General features: G+C 41.8%; 1 protein-coding gene across 1 annotated transcript in view; it reads left to right on the forward strand.

Annotated features, from left to right (window-relative positions):
• The window catches only part of PDLIM4 (PDZ and LIM domain 4), a 525,321-nt gene that overhangs the window by 241,811 nt on the left and 261,915 nt on the right, over nt 1–21,595 (forward strand). Inside the window, exon 3 of the mRNA XM_069244747.1 lies at nt 6,917–6,995. Coding sequence (XP_069100848.1) covers nt 6,917–6,995 — 79 coding nt within the window. The remainder of the gene's footprint in view (nt 1–6,916; nt 6,996–21,595) is intronic.

A 21,595-nucleotide genomic window follows, 5' to 3' on the forward strand; every position in this document is an offset into this window, starting at 1 on the left:
TGCAGACAGCAGTCCGTAACTACTCCCTTTGCACATAGAGAGAAACAGAGAAGAAAAGGTCCATAGTTTTCCCTATTTGGGTATTTCTTTTGACAACTCTTCTTTCTGGAAGCTTAGCATTTCACCTCAGTGGAAGAAATGTATTCAGTCTATAAACACTCTTCTCAAACAGCCATTTAAGTTGGGGGAAACCTATTGCCGTTTCGCTTGAAATCTGTAAGCATTGTCCATGTACTGCGAACCACCTCTGGCATGAAGATCTTGGAATGAATTATCACAATTAAACCAATTGTGGATCTCTGATTGGTTGAACCCTCATGCACACCCTAATCAGTCAATTATTATGGATTGTCTACTCTAACCTGTAACAATGGGTTGTCTATCCATTGGTTGATATATGTGAAAGATATGTTTGTGAGCTTTTCGTCATGGTTTGAGAAACCCTTTATCCATTGTGGAAAAAGACAAACTCATGGTTAACATTCTTGGAACATTTACGTTTTAGGAGAGAAGACATTGTACTGAAAAAATCAACTATAGGGCAGCCAGTGCTTAATTTGAGCCGGTGGTTTCCGGTGCTCGCCACAGGCACTTTATTGTTAACACCGGGACTTATGATAGTCTGATACATGGTAACATACCGTGTCTCATTTAGCGACTTGCGCCACAACAGTTGTTTGCTAATTAAAAATAGCTTAAAATGACTAAAACCTGCCTCACAAGGCATTCCTAAAGCTTTTGGGGCTGGACTAGTCCGAATTGTCACAATCGGGGGGAAGTGATGGTTAATAGTTGTGTTGGTGCTGTCATTGGCAGCGCTGGCAGGGGCAACAGGTGGTGCAGGCTGCAGTTGCCTCCTGGCGAGGCCCTGGCACTTTTTTCACAAATTAAGTACTGAGAGCAGCACATGACCTTTCAGTCGTGGTGCGGCACAGAGCTTTATCTGGAGTTTGTTCTAGGAACTTGGGGGCGGCCGTTCCTCTTTCAATTTAGGTCTGGCGCTGTTCCCTCTAGGACAATACAGCCTGGCAGAATTTGTATCTACCCGTGTGATGGCACACCAAATCAGACGTTGTTACACCTTGCCTTCTTTTGTAGATTTTATAAATCGTTTACTATGTGTTTTTTTTTACTTTATCGAGAAAGTACAATTTTAAAAAGTGGTGTGTTACATTACGCTTTTTACAGATGCTTTCAGGTGAATTTGTATGTTTTGCTATCGGCTCATTTCTAAAATCCACAGTAGGTTAACATAAGTCGTTGTTGTTTTAATGTACACGTTTTTATCCCATCTATGTGAACTTTTGTATGTGTCTCCGACCCCTGAAACAAACTTTATTATTGATTGATTGAATACATGGTGCGGCTGTACACTGTTGAATACATTCTAGGGTCCCGCCTCCTGTTGTAAGTAACGCTTCGTCTAGAGTTTTTTTCTATCTATGATAGGTCTGTTATTGGTCACGGTTACTGGTCAGTATTACGTCACACAGTGATTATAATAACTCGCCCTCCAGCACAGAGCCCGGGCCGTCTGTGCCCGCCAGTTGCTGCAAAGATGACTGACACTGAGCGACAGATACCAGTGTTGGAAAGCTATTTGCTATGCAGCTGCGAAATGCGGAAAATATTTTAAACATTTACACAATCTAGCATTCCAAACAGCCTAAGAAAAATATTTTAAGCATAATAATTACGTGTTGTTTTGCCTGAGGTAACACATTTGAATGACGGCCACACATCTGTTGAGGAACGATTAGAGTGACATGCTGATGAGATGGTGTGTTTCAGATATGAAAGGAAAGTGCCGAGGGATGGATTAAGGAGTTCTTAGCATGTACCATTCAGGATGGCCATAAATTCTTCATCGCAGTTAACATACCACAGGCAAGGACGGATTGAAGGAGCATTTCAAGGAAAAAAAGAATAATAGTGAAAACGGTTATGTTATGTGGGAAATGCACTTCTATTTTGTGAAAACAACCAGAAGGAGGCTGTCGGAATAAGGAAACTACCCTGTCCTTCAGTTTTGCTGTCAGTTCTCTGAACATTGTGCAGCAGTATTCGAAACGGTTAATATAGAATTAGTACAGCATGGAAAATGTCAATTGAATAATTCATCAAATTATTAGCTCGCTTACAGAGATGATACAAGGGGCACTTGGGATGTTGTACTTCCTCTTGACGCCTGAGTCATCAGAAAGCACACTTCCACTGATGGATAAAATCACCAGTTTTGGTGCTTGCTCTCTATGAAACAGAGCAAACAGCACTAAATTAAAGTTCAGTGATAGTGGGGCTAGATTTGAACACAAAAAAAAATTCGTTCCCTTCTTATAACACAAATAGAAAAAATAGAGCAAACCAATTTGCTTCTTTGTAAAACGCTATCAAATCGCCAGGATCTGTTTATTAAAATGTAAATTAAAAATGCAAAATTGTTTAACAATAAAAATGTGTTTCATGTGTTTGGCAATATATCTGCATTCCATTTTCTGTATTTCTGTGACGCGGACTTGGGTAAAATGTATTTGCTTTATTCCTTATTGAACAAGAAGCGAAACTCTGCAAATATATTTGCCTTGTCTTTTGATCAGTGAACAACTTCTGCACTGTAGACCTGGACTTATATTATGCATGTGCTAATGACAATGGTTATTGATCATTAGCCAAATGACCTAAGAAAAGCCCCTGCAAGATGGTGATCATCACTGATGGTTTTCCTTTCTGTATCTACTACGTAAGGTACCAGGCCTGGCCATCTTGCAATATTAGTTCATCTCTACAGAAAGGGCAGATGGAATTATCCAGGCAGTTGTATACTGCTGGCCATGTTGTGCTTATGCACAAATAAGCTCATCCAAGTTGTGAAAACGTATCTGATGGAGTAGGTTGCAGAATATTACATTGTGCCTATGATGCAGACTGAATGACAAACGAAAATGTACAGGATGCACAATTCAATGCGACTTTTTAGCATTGTTCATCGTGCCTTTTTCATCCAGTGATAATCCGTTGATCAATCAATCAATCACAATATTTATAAAGCGCGCTACGTACCTGTTAGGGTTTCAAGGCGCTGTGGGGGGGGGGCTGCTATTGGTCGAAGAGCCAGGTCTTGAGGATGTGGCATTGGCGGGGTACGTCGAGGACCAGTCGGGCGGAGGCGTTTTGGATGCGTTGGAGTCGTCGGATGTCTTTTGCTGGGATGCCTGTGTAGAGTGCGTTGCCGTAGTCTAGTCTGCTACTGACGAGGGCCTGAGTCACTGTTTTTCTGGTTTCCGTCGGGATCCATTTGTAGATTCTACGGAGCATGCAGAGGGTGTTGTAGCAGGAGGAGGAAACTGCGTTGACCTGTTTGGACATGGTGAGGGCGGAGTCGAGGACGAAACCGAGGTTGCTTGCGTGGTTGGCTGGCGTTGGAGGGTGTCCCAGCACAGTGGCCCACCAGGAGTCGTCCCAGGCCGAGGGGGTGCGTCCGAAGATGAGGACCTCCGTCTTGTCGGAGTTCAATTTGTACTATGTGGGCTTCTCTGTTGCTTTCAATAGTCAGTTGGTTAAATTATGAGCTAAAATTAGCTTGTGGTGAGTCCTAAATTTAATTGTGTGTATGGTCAGTGTTTAAGGGCCTTGGTATGAGTGAGTTAAAGAATCCGTTTATAGAAGGCGAGGTGTCAGACTGGATGGGATAATCACTACTCAATGCATTCTCTATATTAACCATTGAATGATTGCTAATGGTCAACTGGGTTCTCAATAAAATGGATCCAAAAGCTCATCCTCAACATTACATCAGGAAAAAAGCCTGACATGTTATTTATCACCAAGATGTTTTTATGAGTGTTTTGGGGTTGTAGCTCTCCAGTCAGTGTTAGAAGAAACAATGGTTTAGGCCTTCTACCTTAAAATGCAATGTTGGAAAGTGGATTATTGGTAAGGGCATGTAAGTACATACACTTAGCAAAAGGCCACTAACCCCCACTTGGGTTCAGTTAGGTCTCAATACATTAAACTCAGCTCAACCTTGGTAGCTTGGCAATGAGTGACAAGGCTTAACTTAAGAGTCAAGTGTGAAAGCATTTAAAAATCACAAAACAGTAAATAAGTAAAATGCAAAACACAATAAAAATCCAACACCAATTTATAAAAATAGATTATATTTTCTATGACACCAAGGAAGCATCTAGTGCTCAAAGGGTTAAACAAGGTCACACTGGACAGGGGCAAAGTCCAGAGCTCAGGCCACCCATGAGGTAACACTGTTACACTTACTTTGAGAAGTGTTTTTTGATTCAGGAAAGTGGTCGACAGCACCAGCCAAGGGTTCAGAGGCTCTAGTTTGCCTTTCGGTCTGGGACTACAACTCCCACAGTGCACCTCTTAAACTTATGGAATTGCTCCAAACCTATCCAAATTTCTGAATCATCTTCCAGAGGTTGTTTCTGGGTCATTGAAGTGTCCACAACTTGATCCAAGCTTCCAGAAGCTCTGAGTTGATCCCTGGGGGTTGGGGCTACAGTTCCCAGAATGCACCTGTTCAGAATCCTCAACTGGCCAATGGACGCTGGTCAGCTGGGCTCTGCTTGCAGGAGTTGATGCAGAGGACTCTGGGCAGCTACTTTGTACCTGTAGCAAATAGGGAGTCCCTTCTTGAAGCAATAGAAGACAGGCAAAGTCCTTTTAATGGTGAAGCCCAAGTGTGCAGGTGGTGCAGCCCTTCAGAGTGCAGTGTCCAGGTGCAGGTCAGGGGTCCAGCAGGGCAATCCTTCTTCTTCTTTGTCTAGTTCCTTGTAGGGACCTGGCAGGTGGTGCAACCCTTCAGAGTGCAGTGTTCAGGTGCAGGTCAAGGGTCCAGCAGGGCAGTCCTTCTTATTCTTTGTCTTGTTCCTTGTAGGGATCTGAGGTGTGGGTTCAGTTCTGCCATATTTATCCTTGCTCCTGGGGTGGAAAGCAGGGGGCCTGACTGTCCAATCACAGGCAGGCTCCTTTCCCCTTTGATGACCACTTCCTGGGAAGTGTGGCAAAAATCAATTCCAGGCAGCAACATTCTTCAAAAATCCATCATGGCTGAAACAGATTTTTGGAGGTTACATCTGGCTGAGCCCACCCACTGGTGTGGCTGAACATCCTAAATACAATACACCCTTCTCCTGTCCTCTCCCAATCTAGTAAAGAGAGAACCTAATTATCTGAGGTTGCAGGAAATGGGGGAGGTCCTGAGCTGCTCCAAATGTCATTCCTTGCCTTTGAAGGCCAGTTTGGCTGCTCTCCCCCATCCTGTTTCGCCATCTGCTGAAGTAGATCTCCTCCCTCCGGCACATCTTATGTGTTCAGCCCAGGCCACTTCACACCTCATCAAGGCAACCTGGACAGGCTGCCAGAGGCTGGCCAATCAGAGAAGGGCACTACAGAGCTAAAGTTGGCAACTTTCAGGTAGAGTTTTAATTTTTTTTACCTGAACTAGTTATATAAAATCCAACAATTACACGTTATGGGTTTTATTAAAACAATTAATTTGATACCAAACTCAGGGTCTCTCTCTTATGGGGACTCTGTTAATTAAAATAAAGTCTCTTCATTTTAGCATATTGTGGCCATTCACTACAGTGAGGGAAAAACAAATGTGGCTATTTTACCTCACCAGAGCTTATAAAACCATTTTTATAAGGTACCTGCTTATAGTTACATGGCACCCAACCCTAGGGGCACTTAGGGCACACAACTTGGGGGCGACTGATATGTAAAAATAAGGTAGTTTAATACTTTGGAAATTGCTTTTAATTCCACAGTCGAATTTGCATATAACTTTAGTTTAAAAGCAGCCAGCAGACAGGCTTGTCCCTGGGCACCTCAGCAGGGCACCTATAGGTGCACTGCCTATGCTGGGGTCCCTAATCCTACATGCCCTGCCATGTACTAGGGACTTATAGGTAGGGTGACATGACCAATTATAAATTAGCCTAATTTGCATACTCATTTTACACAGAGCACAGGCCCTGGGACTGGTTAGTATTACCCAAGGCACCATCAGAGTCAGGAAAACACCAATAAAAAGTGAAAAAATGGGGGCAAAAAATTAGGAGACCTCTGCAGTCAGCCCAGTTTTCTCACATGCGATTACATTGTGTATAAGACTAATATAAGTGTCTGACCTATTCTGAAACTAAGATGAATCTAAACCTTTTAGGGCGAGGGCTTTTGCCTTATTGAAAACCACTGGATCATAGTGTTATTTAGCTGAGTATTAAAGACTGTCCAGTCTGTACATTGATAACAACAAAAATCTAAACCAAGTTGTTTTATGCTGCCCCGTGATAACTAAAGGACAGGCACCAACTATATATGTTTTATTATCATATGTAGTTGTGGTAGGAGTTATGAAATTATAGACTAAATTATTCTTAACTTCTTACAAGTCGTTTTTGTGATGACTTTTTGTGTTTTACAATTAATTTATATGTTCTGATCATATTCATATTTAAAATGTGCCTTTGACAATTAGAACTTCTTGTAAAGTGTGCCTCATTTTGACATGCATAGACAATAAGATTAGCTTGCAGATTTTAAGTGGAAACCATTTTCTTTCTGTTTTTACATCCATGCATAGTTAGCTTTATCAGGTAAGATATGAACTTGACAATATATGAGATAGATTGGAAAGAAATCTACAAGTGTATTGTTTGGATAAGAATTCTAGTACCAAAGTGTTCTCAAAAGTGTTAATAGTAAATATATACATATTTGACTTCTAATGTGTTTACTGGCTGATTAGATTTTGCTGATATATTGATCATAATAGATACACACAAGTTTAGAATCATCCAACTTTCAGCAGTGGGATATCAATGGGATGTTAAATTAATGAATTGAGAATATCTATGATGAACTCACTCAACTATTGACTTTTCCATTTCAGAGGTGATGGTAAAACATGGACTCAAGATCCTGCAGAGGAACGAAGGATGCAGTCACGCAAATACAGCATTGATTCAGAAGTATGTGGTTATCAAATTCTATTTTGTCCAGTGTCTATAGAGAGAACTGTTATTGATAATTAATAATTAGTTTATTCAGTTATTTTGCACAGTATGCACTACAGTATTATACATCTCTTCAGAATTCTCACTTTGATCACATTATATCGTGTTAATCAGCTGCATTAGTTATAGTACGTTAACTGATTATATGAGGCCGGACACATTGTACCATCTTTGTACTGTGAGATCATTACTATTCTTAAAAACTGCAGGCCATTTAGTAAGGATATCCCCTCATGGGGAGGCACATTTCCAGAAGTTAGGCACAGCTACTGAGAAAATATGTCTGTTGTGGAACTCTGCAGGAGGTTGCATTTTATGAGTGGAGAAGGCTATGATTATTGGGCTCCTCCTGGATAATGAAAGTACAGCACTTTTTACAGACATTAATTAAAAAGTTTCAATGTATTTACACTCAATGGACAGAATCTTATACATTAAAAAGGCTTTCTATGACCTCATTTTAATATCCAATGAAAGATGTATAATCTGTAGCGTATATAGCACCTTAATGTCGTTTAATATTTTATTTTCTATTTGTACACAAAAATCTTAATCCAGAAATAGAAGAATAAAAAAACATTTTTGTGGTACAATGAAACAATGTTGTATACAAGTGTATGAAAAATACAGTCAATCTCAAACTTGATTTGCAACTTAACCCACAGACTGCATAATACATTGTCAAAGTGTCATTTGGTTACTGTTCTTGTGGTCATAATATCTTTTTTTGATGACATGTACTGACTTTGTGAGGAAGAGTTTGATTACTTCTATCCAGCTGGTTGCTAATAATTTTGACATTTACTATGACTTTAATTTCAATGGGATGACAGTTGGCATTTTCTCAAGCACTTTTGATTAACATGAGAAATATTTTAATACACAATGTAGTCACTTATCCAACAGGAGGGGCTTGTGAAGATGACTTATAGGTTCCTTGTTTCATTTATCTATGAATATCAGCACTTATATTTTTAGACTAACCTTCATTGAGGTTTGTACTCAATGAAAGGAATCTGTACAAGATTCAATATGGGTGAATGCATTGTGCATAGTGACCCAGTTGTTTAAGATGCATTATTGTTCAAATGTACATAGTTTTCTAGGAGTCTTCAAGAGGTCCTGCTTCTGTTCCTGTTAAGTATAGTCAGAATATAACATTAGATTATTCTGAAGAAAAGTCTCAACCTCTAATCAATTCTGTGGACAAAAGCATACAGCTCCAACTGAGACTTTTAGAATACTGGCAGTGCACCACAGTCAACAATATTTGAATGTCCAGTTCTTTAGTGTAGTGTCATTCAAATCTTCTCTTTATTCATATTCATAGCAGAAACAGCCAACACGTTTCGTCCTTAGCAAAGGAATTCTTCAGGGTGAATAATTAGAGTCCTTTTCGGTCCACCATACTCAACAGGTCATTTCCAGTGTAATAAGAATATCTAATTCATCCAAAGTAAATGCCTTCATGCAGGCCAAGAAAAGGGGGGTAACAGTCCTTCGGTATTCGTACGCGAAACATGCTTCAACTGAGACTTTTGTTGGGAATCTACCAGTTCATCCTGACAAAATGTCAAGGCGTGCGGCCATTCCCTGGTGCTGTCTAAAACTAAGAAATGCAACTCTCTTTTAATAGGTCTAACGAAAGCATATTGCACAACTTTGAAGGAAGCGCCTCAAATATTTCAAATTTCGCTGATCCTACCTAGGCTCCAACTGCTCCCCATTGAAGCTAGATCCTTCTACAAGACAGCTTCTATCATACACAAAGTTATCCCTTAGTCATTTGCTTTTACTCATGTAACAAGATGAGGCTGTTAGGATTCAAGCGTTCTCTTCACACACTACAGAATTGTGTCTCCTAGAAATACCATGTTTCAGTCCAATTTTTCTCAGGCATTCGGACTAGAATCTGGCAGTTTCTCCCACCAGCGTAATGAACTACAAAGTCTGTTAAAAAAGAGCTTAAACTCCTACAAAAGAAGCTCCAATTGGCATTCAGCTGACTTTAATTTGATCTCCGAAGCTCACAATTCTTTTGCCACTCTATCCCAATTTTGTGTCTGTTTCCCTTGTCGGTGACACCCCGTACTTTCCTCTCCTTCATTTTCTCTTGTGTCCTAAGAGAATGCTCTTGAAGGTCCTTCCTCTTGTTTTTCTTCATAGAATTCTCCTACTACTGTTACTAAGCTGCTATAGTTTGTCTCGTAGGCTTCATTTACATGCTGAGATCTCTAGCACCTACTACGGGGACATATATACAAACCATTTTTAATACTTTTTCTTCTCCAAAATGTTTATTTATTCATTTTTATGACGCTGTTTTGAATTAATCCACTTTATTATAATGTTATTTTCTTATTACTTTCTACCATGGTACTTACAGTGGAACGTATTCCCTTTCTTTTTAAGAACTCTAATGCTTCTGGGGAGTGTTCACAGAGTATAAATTCAAAATCTATTTGGGGAAGATGCAGCAAAAAGAGCACAACTGAAAGCACCAGTAGAATGAAAAAAGGCCTCTATTTATTACTCCAAGCAAATCAGGCCAAACCAGAAGGAAGGTTGATTTAGTAGACTGGTCAGGGTGAAACTTCAGTTTTCAAGGGTGGCTTGCATCCAATTTATTGTTGATAATTCTAGCACCTTCACTAATCTCAGGAAGGTTTGGGGTGCTGTTTGTTGACCTGGGCATGGTCAAGGTAGGCTTATGTTTTTACCGGGGGTGGCATACATTTCAATATATCTACATTAATAATTTCTAAATATCCAGATGAGATAATCCAGATTCCTTCAGAATACCTTCTGAGTGAATGCAGTAATGAAATGTATTACCTTATTTAGAGTTTGGCAGCCTGTCTGCTTGACTGCCAGGACAGTGGAGAGATGTCCCCTGCCTATGCAGAGGACCAACCTCCAGATTAAAAAATGTCTGCCAAGAAGGGGGCATTTTTTTGCTTTCCAATTTTTGACCAACATGCTTTCTCTGTTGCCACCCTCATTTGGTAGACAGTTTGAGGTACTTTGACCAACGGCCCAACATCTTTTGGGATATTGGTCAATGGGTTTTGCCAGCAAAGACATCAGGGGGAACTGCAAGCGGAAACATAGCAATTCATCCTACTCTAAATATTAAGGGCGTACCATGAGTCGGCAGAGATGATACTCTGGCACATTTGTGACAAATTACTCTGTCCACCTGTCATATGGGTAGTGAATTTTATAACTTAGAATTTAGAATTGTGGCATGTCGTACGCTGTCATGGGGTTCTGGAATTCTGTTTGGGGATTCAGGCAGTTGGAGCTTCGGTGCCCTGGCTATCTGTCGTGGGTCTTTAATCTGGAATAAATTCATTTTTCCTTGGGCATTCTACATCTGTTGCTGCCTGATTATTACCCTGCTCACAACAATAATTTGGTGACGAGGAAACAACCTCCACTTGTTTTAGAAAACTTTGTGTTGGTTTTAGAGGCCATCTTTGGACTTTGGGCTGAGTTTCATATTCAGACCTTCTATTAATGTTGTTTACGGCCTCTATTTTCGGTGATATGCACACCTTGTTTTAATCAGCGTATCATTGTTTACTTGTTTCCACGATGATCCACACACCTCGTTTTCACAGTGACAGGCACACCACTTTCCTTGTTATTTGTCTGTTAGTGCGATGACAGGCACACCCTTTTGTTTATCATTTTATTACAAAACTTTATTAAGTTTTACATGTATTCTTCAAAATAAAATTGTATATATTTTTTTTGCTTTGTTTATTATTTTCATTTGTTTTTTTCAAATATATTTGCAATGGTGGCATCTCAAGCTGTGTTAAACCTTCACCATTTCTTCAAAAGCCTGGAAGACCACCGATATCGTGGAGAAAGTGGTTACCTAATTTTCAGAATTAGTTGGTAGCAATTGATGCCTCTTGGTATAGTGCTATCCGTAGAGCTGCTTTGTTGTTTAATCATTTAGGTGAAACAGGAAGTTTTTGATAACTTACCAACCCCCTGCTCTACCACCTGGTGATGAATCCTGGGATGCGTAAACTACACGTGTGGCCAAACAGTATTTTGATGAACCATAAGTAATGTTGGAAAGACACAATTTCTTCAAAAGAAAACAACTAATGGATGAAAATATAGAAGATTTTTTGGCAGTCCTAAAAGTTCTTGCTGCTAAATGTGAATTTGGTTTAAACATTGATATATATTTACGTGATCAATTGGTTTTCAATTGTTATTAAAAAAAGATTCAAGAACGTATATTGACATGTAAGAATTCATCCTGAAGTGAAGTCATAGCGAAGAATATTGAACGCTGTCTTATCTCTTCCTAAATTGTAACGGAGGATCTTAAGTCTTCTGTTGATGTTGCTGCCATATTGCAAACAGATGAGTTGAAAGTTAATGCTTTATCCAATAGGGATAAAGCAAGCACAAACACTGAAAGGAAAAATTCAGGTTACTGTTATAGATGTGGTTCAAAGACACATATGGGGAGTAGTCCATCTTGTTCAGCTCAAGTAAAGAGATGTAATTTTTGCAAAACAATAGGTCATTTTCAAAATGTCTGTCGTTTAGCTAAGGCTAAGATGAAGATATCTCAAATTGGAGTTGATGATAATCTTCGTGAAACATTTAACAATGTCTTGTTAACAGTTGATACTATTGGTGTTTCTCAAAACAATTGTAAAGGCCCTATTTGTTCTTTCTGCATAGGCTCTGTCAGTTTGAGTGTTATGGCGGATTCTGGTTCCCCTATTACAATATTATCTGATGTAACTTTTGATAAATTTTGGCCCGGTAAATTGCTGAAACATTCTGATGTTAACCCCAAGGCTTTTGGAGAATTTGATATTACAATGGAGGTTTTTTTAATGCATATATTGGATTTTAAGGGTAGAAGCATAAGTACAAAAATGTATGTTGCTCAACATAGAGATATCTTGGGGTGGCAAGATCAAGCCAGGTCAGGTATAGTTTTGAGACCAGGCCAGAGTGTATCTGTAGTTTTAGGAGATCTGCCTGTTCTTTCTGTATCAGAGGGAAATTTGCAGACTGATTATTGTTCTTTGGAAAGTTTGTGTGAAAGATTTTCCAAAGTTTTTAACAATGGTATCGGTCTTGTAAAAGGGTTTGAATATCAAATGAACCTTAAGTATGGCACCACACCAGTTATGCAGAAATTTATTACATCAGTAGATTCTTCTGAATGAGTTTCTGCTATAGTTCTTGCTAAAAAATGAATCTTGTGATATCTGTTTGTGTGTTGATTTGCATGCACTTAACCGCAACATTCTGGTGGATTCCCATCCTTTGCCAAGGATTAATGATTTGTTAACAAATTTAGGTAAAAGCAAGTATTTTTCAACTATTGATCTAAGATCAGCTTATCATCAAATTTCACTAACCAAAGATTCACAACCATTGAATTAGTTTGTAACACCTTTTGAAACTTATATTGATTTGCGTATGCCTTTTGGCTTAGCATCTGCAGTTAGCGTTTTTTAAAAGTTTATGGATGCATTGTTCGGGGAAGAACAATGTATTCAAGCTTTTCAGGATGATATTCTTATTCATACAGAAAGCAAAGAAGAACATTTTGAGATACTACGTCTAGTATTTAAAAAATTGGAGAAACGTTGTGTTACAGTCAACGAAGATAAATGCAAGTTTTTAACTGACCAAGTGGATTATTTAGGGCATAATATTTCAGATAAGGGTATCACACCAAGGTCATCTCTAGTTAAAGCCATTGTAGAAGCCCCAATACCAAGAGACAAACATTCTCTCAGATCTTTTCTAGGTCTGTGTGAATAATACTCCAGGTTTGTTTGTGGCTATGCTATGGTGGTATAACCTTTGCGGGCACTTTTAAAAAACATATAAAATTAGTTTGGACTGAGGAAGCAAATGTGTCTTTTAGTAAACTGAAAGATTTAATGGTGAATGCCCCTGCAATTAAGCCTTTCACTCATGGTGTTAAAAGCATTATCACAGTGGATGCCAGCTCTTTAGGTTTAGGTGCTGTGTTGAGTCAATTTGTAGGTGGACTTGAGAATACTATTGCTTTTGCATCAAGAATGTTAAGTTCAGCTGAACAAAAGTATAGCACAACGAGAAGCACTTGCTTGTTCTTGGACAACAGAAAAGTTCACATATTTCCAAGTGGTTGTATTTTGCTTTTGTCAAGTCTGCTGATTCTAGTACTGTCACGAAGTTTTTGAAACGTTTGTTTCAAGTTGAAGGTCCATCTAAAGAAGTTGTTTCGGATAATGGGACACACTTTGTGCCTGATGAAATGACGGATTTTCTTTTAAGACATTCTGTGAAACATTATAAAGTACCTCTTTACAGTCCGTCTTTGAATGGACTGGATGAAACAGCAAACCGTATGTTGAAAGAAGGATTGCAGACAGCCATGTCTAATAATTTTGATGTTCCAGAGTATTTACAGCAAAAAGTTTGGTCTTATAATACCACACCTCGTAGTACGACTGTGATTGCACCTTTTGTCCTGTTGAGGTGAAGAAAACCGGTTACAGCTCTAAGGCCCACCTGGTTGGATGATATAACTGTATGTAGTGATGATGGTGTTCATTTGAGACAAGTTCGTATGCATGTGAGGAGCAAGCAAGAAAGCTCCAAGAAATATTTTGACAGAGTAAAAAATGTAAAAGTTTTAGATGTGAAACCTGGTGAATGGATTTTAGTTAAAAAAACCTATGAGAGTTAACAAGGGTGAATCAAAATTTTCAGAACCTGTCAAAGTTGAGAAGGTTTTTAGAAGAGCTGCCCTGTTGCAGGGCAAAGGTTGGTGGAACAAGAATGCTTTAGTAAAGGTTACATGCAAACAAGGGGATATTATCAAAAACAAGCTGAAAAATGGTAACTAAAGACACCTGCTTCATGATAATTTTGACTGTAATTTCTGGGATGTTTTATCTGTGGGTTCTGCAATTGCTGAGCATGACATCGTTCAACAAAAAAACATTGATACTTCTGTGGGCAGGAATATTGGTAAGAGCTATAGGATTAGAAATACTATTAAATTCAACGATCGTATTAGATATTAGTTACTTTGCTTTATATTTTAGTGTTGTGTTTTATTATAAATGTTGTTGTTTTTCATTGTTAAAGGGGAGATGGTAGTATATGGGTAGTGAATTTTAGAACTTAGAATTTAGAATTGTGGCATGTTATACGCTGTCATGGGGTTCTGAAATTCTATATGGGGATTGAGGCAGTTGGAGCTTCGCTGCCATGGTGTCTGTTGTGGGTCTTTTATCTGGAATAAATTAATTTTTCCTCGCACAATCTACACCTGTTGCTGCCTGATTATTACCCTGCTCCCTACAACAGTATACCCTGTCCACCCTTATGATTTTTAGGGTGCACACAATAACTGCCTACTACTAAAATTGCCTGTGCTTCCTGCAGATACAATGTTGCAATGTATACAGACTGTCTTGGGAAAATTGTCTTCATGCAGCTTTCTAATACGCATCAGTTGCTCAACAGTGGCAATCAGGGTCAGACTGAGACAGAAAATAGGCCTGGGCACTAATGTAAAAGAAGCCCCCATTAGTGAATTATACACCTAAAAGAGGCCCATATTTGCAATTTAAGGCAGTTTTGAAAGTTGTATATGTGTTTTGTAAGGTATTAAAGTCTGCATGGTTTTGAGCTTTCTGCAGGCAATGCTTGTTTTCTTAACATGGAAATTAATAGTAAAAGCCCAGCAGACCATAAAACAGGCCTGCAAACAGCCAAAAAAGGTCCACAGTCTGATCTCTCAGACCAGCCTATTGAGCACTGCCCGATTACCCTGTAGGCCAGTCTGGCACTGGCAGCAATGTGTTACTGAATGGGTGCACCTGTACTTTCAGTAGAGTGTCCCGGGCAGATGCTGAACAGAATCAGGTCAAGTAGATGACAAGCATTTAGGCCCACACTAAATTCTTTGAATTATTTTCAAAACCCCAGAGAGTCACTGCTAAACCATTTTAATAGTATTATCTCAATGGTGTGTAGTACGGCATTTTGAGGAAGAATACAACATACAATAAGCACACAGGATTGAGTATTTTGAATCCAAACAAAACATATTTTGGGGGGTAGAACAAAAGGGGTGTTGGCCTCAAATTGGGTGTTAGAGTGTTGCAAGGTAGTTTCTCGTAGACTGAGTATTTTTGTGTAACTAAGCATAGCATTCTTCATTAGAACAAACAACATTCACTTTATGGTCCATTTAGAACTATGTTGTGAATAGAGGGATGCTATCAGACTAGGTTTTAGGTGAAAATAACTGTAAAAAGTTGTGTGTTCTAGAAGCAGCATTGTTTTCTTTAATTCCGTTTTTATAAGTGTGTGTTTTTTGTGTTCTCCCAACTCTGTATGTATTACAGGGAGAAAACATATTCTCCCTATCCGTCGCTTCACATTACTTCCACAGTCCAGGCTAGAGTATGTGTAGGAGACTGGACTGGCTTGTAGTGAGTACCTAGGGGTACTTGCACCTTGCACCAGGCCCAGTTATCCCTTATTAGTGTATAGGGTGTCTAGCAGCATAGGCTGATAGATAATAGTAGCTTAGCAGAGCAGCTTAGGCTGAACTAGGAGACGAGTGAAGCTCCTACAGTACCACTTAGTGTCATATGCACAATATCATAAGAAAACACAATACACAGATATACTAAAAATAAAGGTACTTTATTTTTATGACAATATGCCAAAAGTATCTCAGTGAGTACCCTCAGTATGAGGATAGCAAATATACACAAGATATATGTACACAATACCAAAATATGCAGTAATAGTCTTAGAAAACAGTGCAAACAATGTATAGTTACAATAGGATGCAATGGGGACACATAGGGATAGGGGCAACACAAACCATATACTCCAAAAGTGGAATGCGAACCACGAATGGACCCCAAACCTATGTGACCTTGTATTAGAAAATAGTGAGGGTTAGAAAAATAGCCCACCCCAAGACCCTGAAAAGTGAGTGCAAAGTGCACTAAAGTTCCCCAGAGGACAAAGAAGTCGTGATAGGGGAATAATGCAGGAAAGACACAAACCAACAATGCAACAACGATGGATTTCCAATCTAGGGTACCTGTGGAACAAGGGGACCAAGTCCAAAAGTCACAAGCAAGTCGGAGATGGGCAGATGCCCAGGAAATGCCAGCTGTGGGTGCAAAGAAGCTTCTACTGGACAGAAGAAGCTGAGGTTTCTGCAGGAACGCAAAGGGCTAGAGACTTCCCCTTTGGAGGACGGATCCCTCTCACCTTGGAGAGTTGTGCAGAAGTATTTTCCCGCCGAAAGAACGCCAACAAGCCTTGCTAGCTGCAAATCGTGCGGTAAGCGTTTTTGGATGCTGCTATGGCCCAGGAGGGACCAGGATGTCGCAAATTGCGTAAGGAGAGAGAGGGGACATTGAGCAAGACAAGGAGCCCTCTCAGCAGCAGGTAGCACCCGGAGAAGTGCCAGAAACAGGCACTACGAGGATGCGTGAAACGGTGCTCACCCGAAGTCGCACAAAGGAGTCCCACGTCGCCGGAGACCAACTTAGAAAGTCGTGCAATGCAGGTTAGAGTGCCGTGGACCCAGGCTTGGCTGTGCACAAAGGATTTCCGCCGGAAGTGCACAGGGGCCGGAGTAGCTGCAAAAGTCGCGGTTCCCAGCAATGCAGTCTGGCGTGGGGAGGCAAGGACTTACCTCCACCAAACTTGGACTGAAGAGTCACTGGACTGTGGGGGTCACTTGGACACAGTTGCTGGATTCGAGGGACCTCGCTCGTCGTGCTGAGAGGAGACCCAAGGGACCGGTGATGCAGTTCTTTGGTGCCTGCGGTTGCAGGGGGACGATTCCGTCGACCCACGGGAGATTTCTTCAGAGCTTCTAGTTCAGAGAGGAGGCAGACTACCCCCACAGCATGCACCACCAGGAAAACAGTCGAGAAGGCGGCAGGATCAGCGTTACAGAGTTGCAGTAGTCGTATTTGCTACTATGTTGCAGTTTTGCAGGCTTCCAGCGCGGTCAGCAGTCGATTCCTTGGCAGAAGGTGAAGAGAGAGATGCAGAGGAACTCGGATGAGCTCTTGCATTCGTTATCTGAGGAATCCCAAGAAACAGAGACCCTAAATAGCCAGAAAGGAGGGTTTGGCTACCTAGGAGAGAGGATAGGCTAGCAACACCTGAAGGAGCCTATCACAAGGAGTCTCTGACGTCACCTGGAGGCACTGGCCACTCAGAGCAGTCCAGTGTGCCAGCAGCACCTCTGTTTCCAAGATGGCAGAGGTCTGGAGCACACTGGAGGAGCTCTGGGCACTCCCCTTTCCTTTGTCCAGTTTCGCGCCAGAGCAGGGCTAAGGGGTCCCTGAACCAGTGTAGACTGGCTTATGCAGAAATGGGCACCAAATGTGCCCATGAAAGCATTTCCAGAGGCTGGGGGAGGCTACTCCTCCCCTGCCTTCACACCATTTTCCAAAGGGAGAGGGTGTAACACCCTCTCTCAGAGGAAGTCCTTTGTTCTGCCATCCTGGGCCAGGCCTGGCTGGACCCCAGGAGGGCAGATGCCCGTCTGAGGGGTTGGCAGCAGCAGCAGCTGCAGTGAAACCCCGGGAAAGGCAGTTTGGCACTACCAGGGTCTGTGCTACAGACCACTGGGATCATGGGATTGTGCCAACTATGCCAGGATGGTATAGAGGGGGCAATTCCATGATCATAGACATATTACATGGCCATATTCGGAGTTACCATTGTGAAGCTACATATAGGTAGTGACCTATATGTAGTGCACGCGTGTAATGGTGTCCCCGCACTCACAAAGTCCGGGGAATTGGCCCTGAACAATGTGGGGGCACCTAGGCTAGTGCCAGGGTGTCCACACACTAAGTAACTTTGCACCTAACCTTTACCAGGTAAAGGTTAGACATATAGGTGACTTATAAGTTACTTAAGTGCAGTGTAAAATGGCTGTGAAATAACGTGGATGTTATTTCACTCAGGCTGCAGTGGCAGGCCTGTGTAAGAATTGTCAGAGCTCCCTATGGGTGGCAAAAGAAATGCTGCAGCCCATAGGGATCTCCTGGAACCCCAATACCCTGGGTACCTCAGTACCATATACTAGGGAATTATAAGGGTGTTCCAGTAAGCCAATGTAAATTGGTAAAATTGGTCACTAGCCTGTTAGTGACAATTTGAAAGAAATGAGAGAGCATAACCACTGAGGTTCTGATTAGCAGAGCCTCAGTGAGACAGTTAGTCACTACACAGGTAACACATTCAGGCACACTTATGAGCACTGGGGCCCTGGGTGACAGGGTCCCAGTGACACATACAACTAAAACAACATATATACAGTGAAAAATGGGGGTAACATGCCAGGCAAGATGGTACTTTCCTACACAACCCCCCCCCAAACGAAGGACAATAAGACTAGCCTGACCTGATGAGTCTTCATTGTCTAAGTGGAAATATCTGGAGAGTCCATCTGCATTGGAGTGGCTACTCCCAGGTCTATGTTCCACTGTATAGTCCATTCCCTGTAGGGATATGGACCACCTCAACAATTTAGGATTTTCACCTTTCATTTGTTTTAGCCAAAGTAGAGGTTTGTGGTCTGTCTGAACAATGAAGTGAGTGCCAAACAGGTATGACCTCAACTTCTTCAGAGCCCAGACCACAGCAAAGGCCTCCCTCTCAATGGCAGACCAACGCTTTTCTCTAGGGGTCAGCCTCCTACTAATAAAAGCAACAGGTTGATCCTGGCCCTCAGAATTAAGTTGTGATAGGACTGCCTCTACTCCTAATTCAGATGCATCAGTTTGGACATAGAATTTTTTAGAGTAACAAGGGCTTTTCAGGACAGGTGCAGAGCACATGGCCTGCTTCAGCTCCTCAAAAGCTTTCTGACAGCTAGCTGTCCACAATACCTTTTTAGGCATCTTTTTGGATGTGAGGTCATTAAGAGGGGCTGCAATGGAGCCATAGTTCTTAATGAACCTCCTGTAATACCCAGTGAGGCCTAGGAAGGCTCTCACCTGAGTCTGAGTAGTAGGGGGAACCCAATCTATAATAGTTTGGATTTTCCCCTGTAGTGGTGCAATCTGTTCCCCACCAACAAGGTGTCCCAGATAAACCACCTTCCCCTGCCCTATCTGGCACTTTGAAGCCTTGATAGTGAGGCCTGCCTTTTGCAGGGCCTCTAAAACTTTCCATAGGTGGACCAGGTGATCATCCCAGCTGGAGCTAAAGACAGCTATATCATCCAAATATGCTGCACTGAAAGCTTCCAGCCCTTGCAGGACTGTGTTCACCAACCTCTGAAAAGTGGCAGGTGCATTTTTCAATCCAAAAGGCATTACTGTGAACTGGTAATGTCCTCCAATGGTTTAAAATGCAGTTTTAGGTTTAGCATCTTCTGATAATTTGATCTGCCAATACCCTGCAGTCAAATCAAAAGTGCTTAGATACTTGGCAGATGCCAGTGTATCTATGAGCTCATCTGCCCTGGGTATAGGGTGAGCATCAGTTTTGGTTACCAGGTTGAGACCTCTGTAGTCTACACAAAACCGCATTTCCTTCTTTCCAGCTTTGGAATGGGGTTTTGGTACAAGTACCACAGGAGAAGCCCATGGACTTTCAGAGTGCTCAACCACTCCTAGTTCTAACATTTTCTGCACCTCTTGCTTTATGCAGTCCCTGACATGGTCAGGCTGCCTATAGATCTTACTTTTGACAGGCAAGCTGTCTCCAGTATCTATAGTGTGCTCACACCAAGAAGTGGTACCTGGCACAGTAGAGAAGAGTTCAGAGAATTGATCTAGGAGATTTATGCAATGGTCTTTCTGCTCAGCAGTAAGACAATCAGCCAAAACTACACCTTCCACAAGAGCATCTTGTTCTGTGGAAGAGAAGAGATCAGGTAGAGGATCACTGTCTTCTTCCTGTCCCTCATCAGTTGCCATGAGCAGGGTGAGATTAGCCCTGTCATAGTAGGGTTTCAGGCGATTGACATGGAGCACCCTAAGGGGACTCCTGGCAGTGCCTAAGTCAACTAAGTAGGTGACTTCACCCTTCTTTTCAACAATTATGTGGGGTCCACTCCATTTATCTTGGAGTGCTCTTGGGGCCACAGGCTCCAAGACCCACACTTTCTGCCCTGGTTGGTACTGAACCAAAACAGCCTTCTGATCATGCCATTGCTTCTGGAGCTCTTGGCTGGCCTGAAGGTTTTTACTGGCCTTTTTCATATACTCAGCCATCCTTGATCTGAGGCCAAGTACATAATCCACAATATCTTGCTTTGGAGCTTTTAAAGGTTGTTCCCAACCCTCCTTGACAAGTGTTAGTGGACCCCTAACAGGGTGACCAAAGAGGAGTTCAAAGGGGCTGAAGCCCACTCCTTTCTGGGGTACCTCCATGTAGGCAAAAAGGAGGCATGGTAACAGGATATCCCATCTCCTGCGGAGTTTTTCAGGGAGACCCATAATCTTGCCTTTGAGAGTTTTGTTAAATCTCTCCACCAGTCCATTTGTTTGTGGATGATAGGGTGTAGTGAACTTGTAAGTCACACCACACTCCTTCCACATGGCCTTTAAGTATGCAGACATGAAATTGCTTCTCCTGTCTGATACTACTTCCTTTGGGAAGCCCACCCTAGAAAATATCCCCAGGAGGGCCTTTGCCACTGCAGGTGCTGTAGTGGTCCTTAAAGGAATTGCTTCAGGATATCTTGTGGCATGGTCCACTACCACCAAGATAAACCTATTGCCTGAAGCAGTAGGAGGGTCAAGGGGGCCAACTATGTCAACCCCTACCCTTTCAAAGGGAACCCCAACCACAGGCAGTGGAATAAGGGGTGCCTTTGGAGTGCCACCTGTCTTGCCACTGGCTTGACAGGTTTCACAGGACTTACAAAATTCTTTTGTGTCCTCAGACATTCTAGGCCAATGAAACAAGGGAACAAGCCTGTCCCAAGTTTTCATTTGTCCCAGATGTCCAGCTAGGGGAATATCGTGGGCTAGAGTTAGGAGGACCTTTCTGTACTCCTGAGGAATCACTAACCTCCTGGCAGTTCCAGGTTTAGAATCCCTTGCTTCAGTGTACAAGAGGTTGTCCTCCCAGTAAACTCTGTGAGAGTCACTGACATCCCCATTAGCCTGTTTGACAGCTTGCTGTCTTAGACCCTCTAGTGTGGGACAGGTATGCTGTGCCACACTCAGCTCCTCCCTGGCAGGCCCCCCTTCACCCAAAAGCTCAGCAGTGTCTGCTTCCAGCTCCTCTGGTGTAGGTTCTGCACAGGGTGGAAATTCTTCTTCCTCAGAAGTAGAATCCACTGTAGAGGGAGGGTGTAGGAAGTTGGCTCTGTATGTGCTATTTCAAAGTAAGGAATAGCATGCACAGAGTCCAAGGGTTCCCCTTAGAGGTAAAATAGTGGTAAAAATAGATAATACTAATGCTCTATTTTGTGGTAGTGTGGTCGAGCAGTAGGCTTATCCAAGGAGTAGTGTTAAGCATTTGTTGTACCTACACATAGACAATAAATG

This window comes from Pleurodeles waltl, chromosome 7, assembly GCF_031143425.1.
Source record: "Pleurodeles waltl isolate 20211129_DDA chromosome 7, aPleWal1.hap1.20221129, whole genome shotgun sequence".
Taxonomy (NCBI): domain Eukaryota; kingdom Metazoa; phylum Chordata; class Amphibia; order Caudata; family Salamandridae; genus Pleurodeles; species Pleurodeles waltl.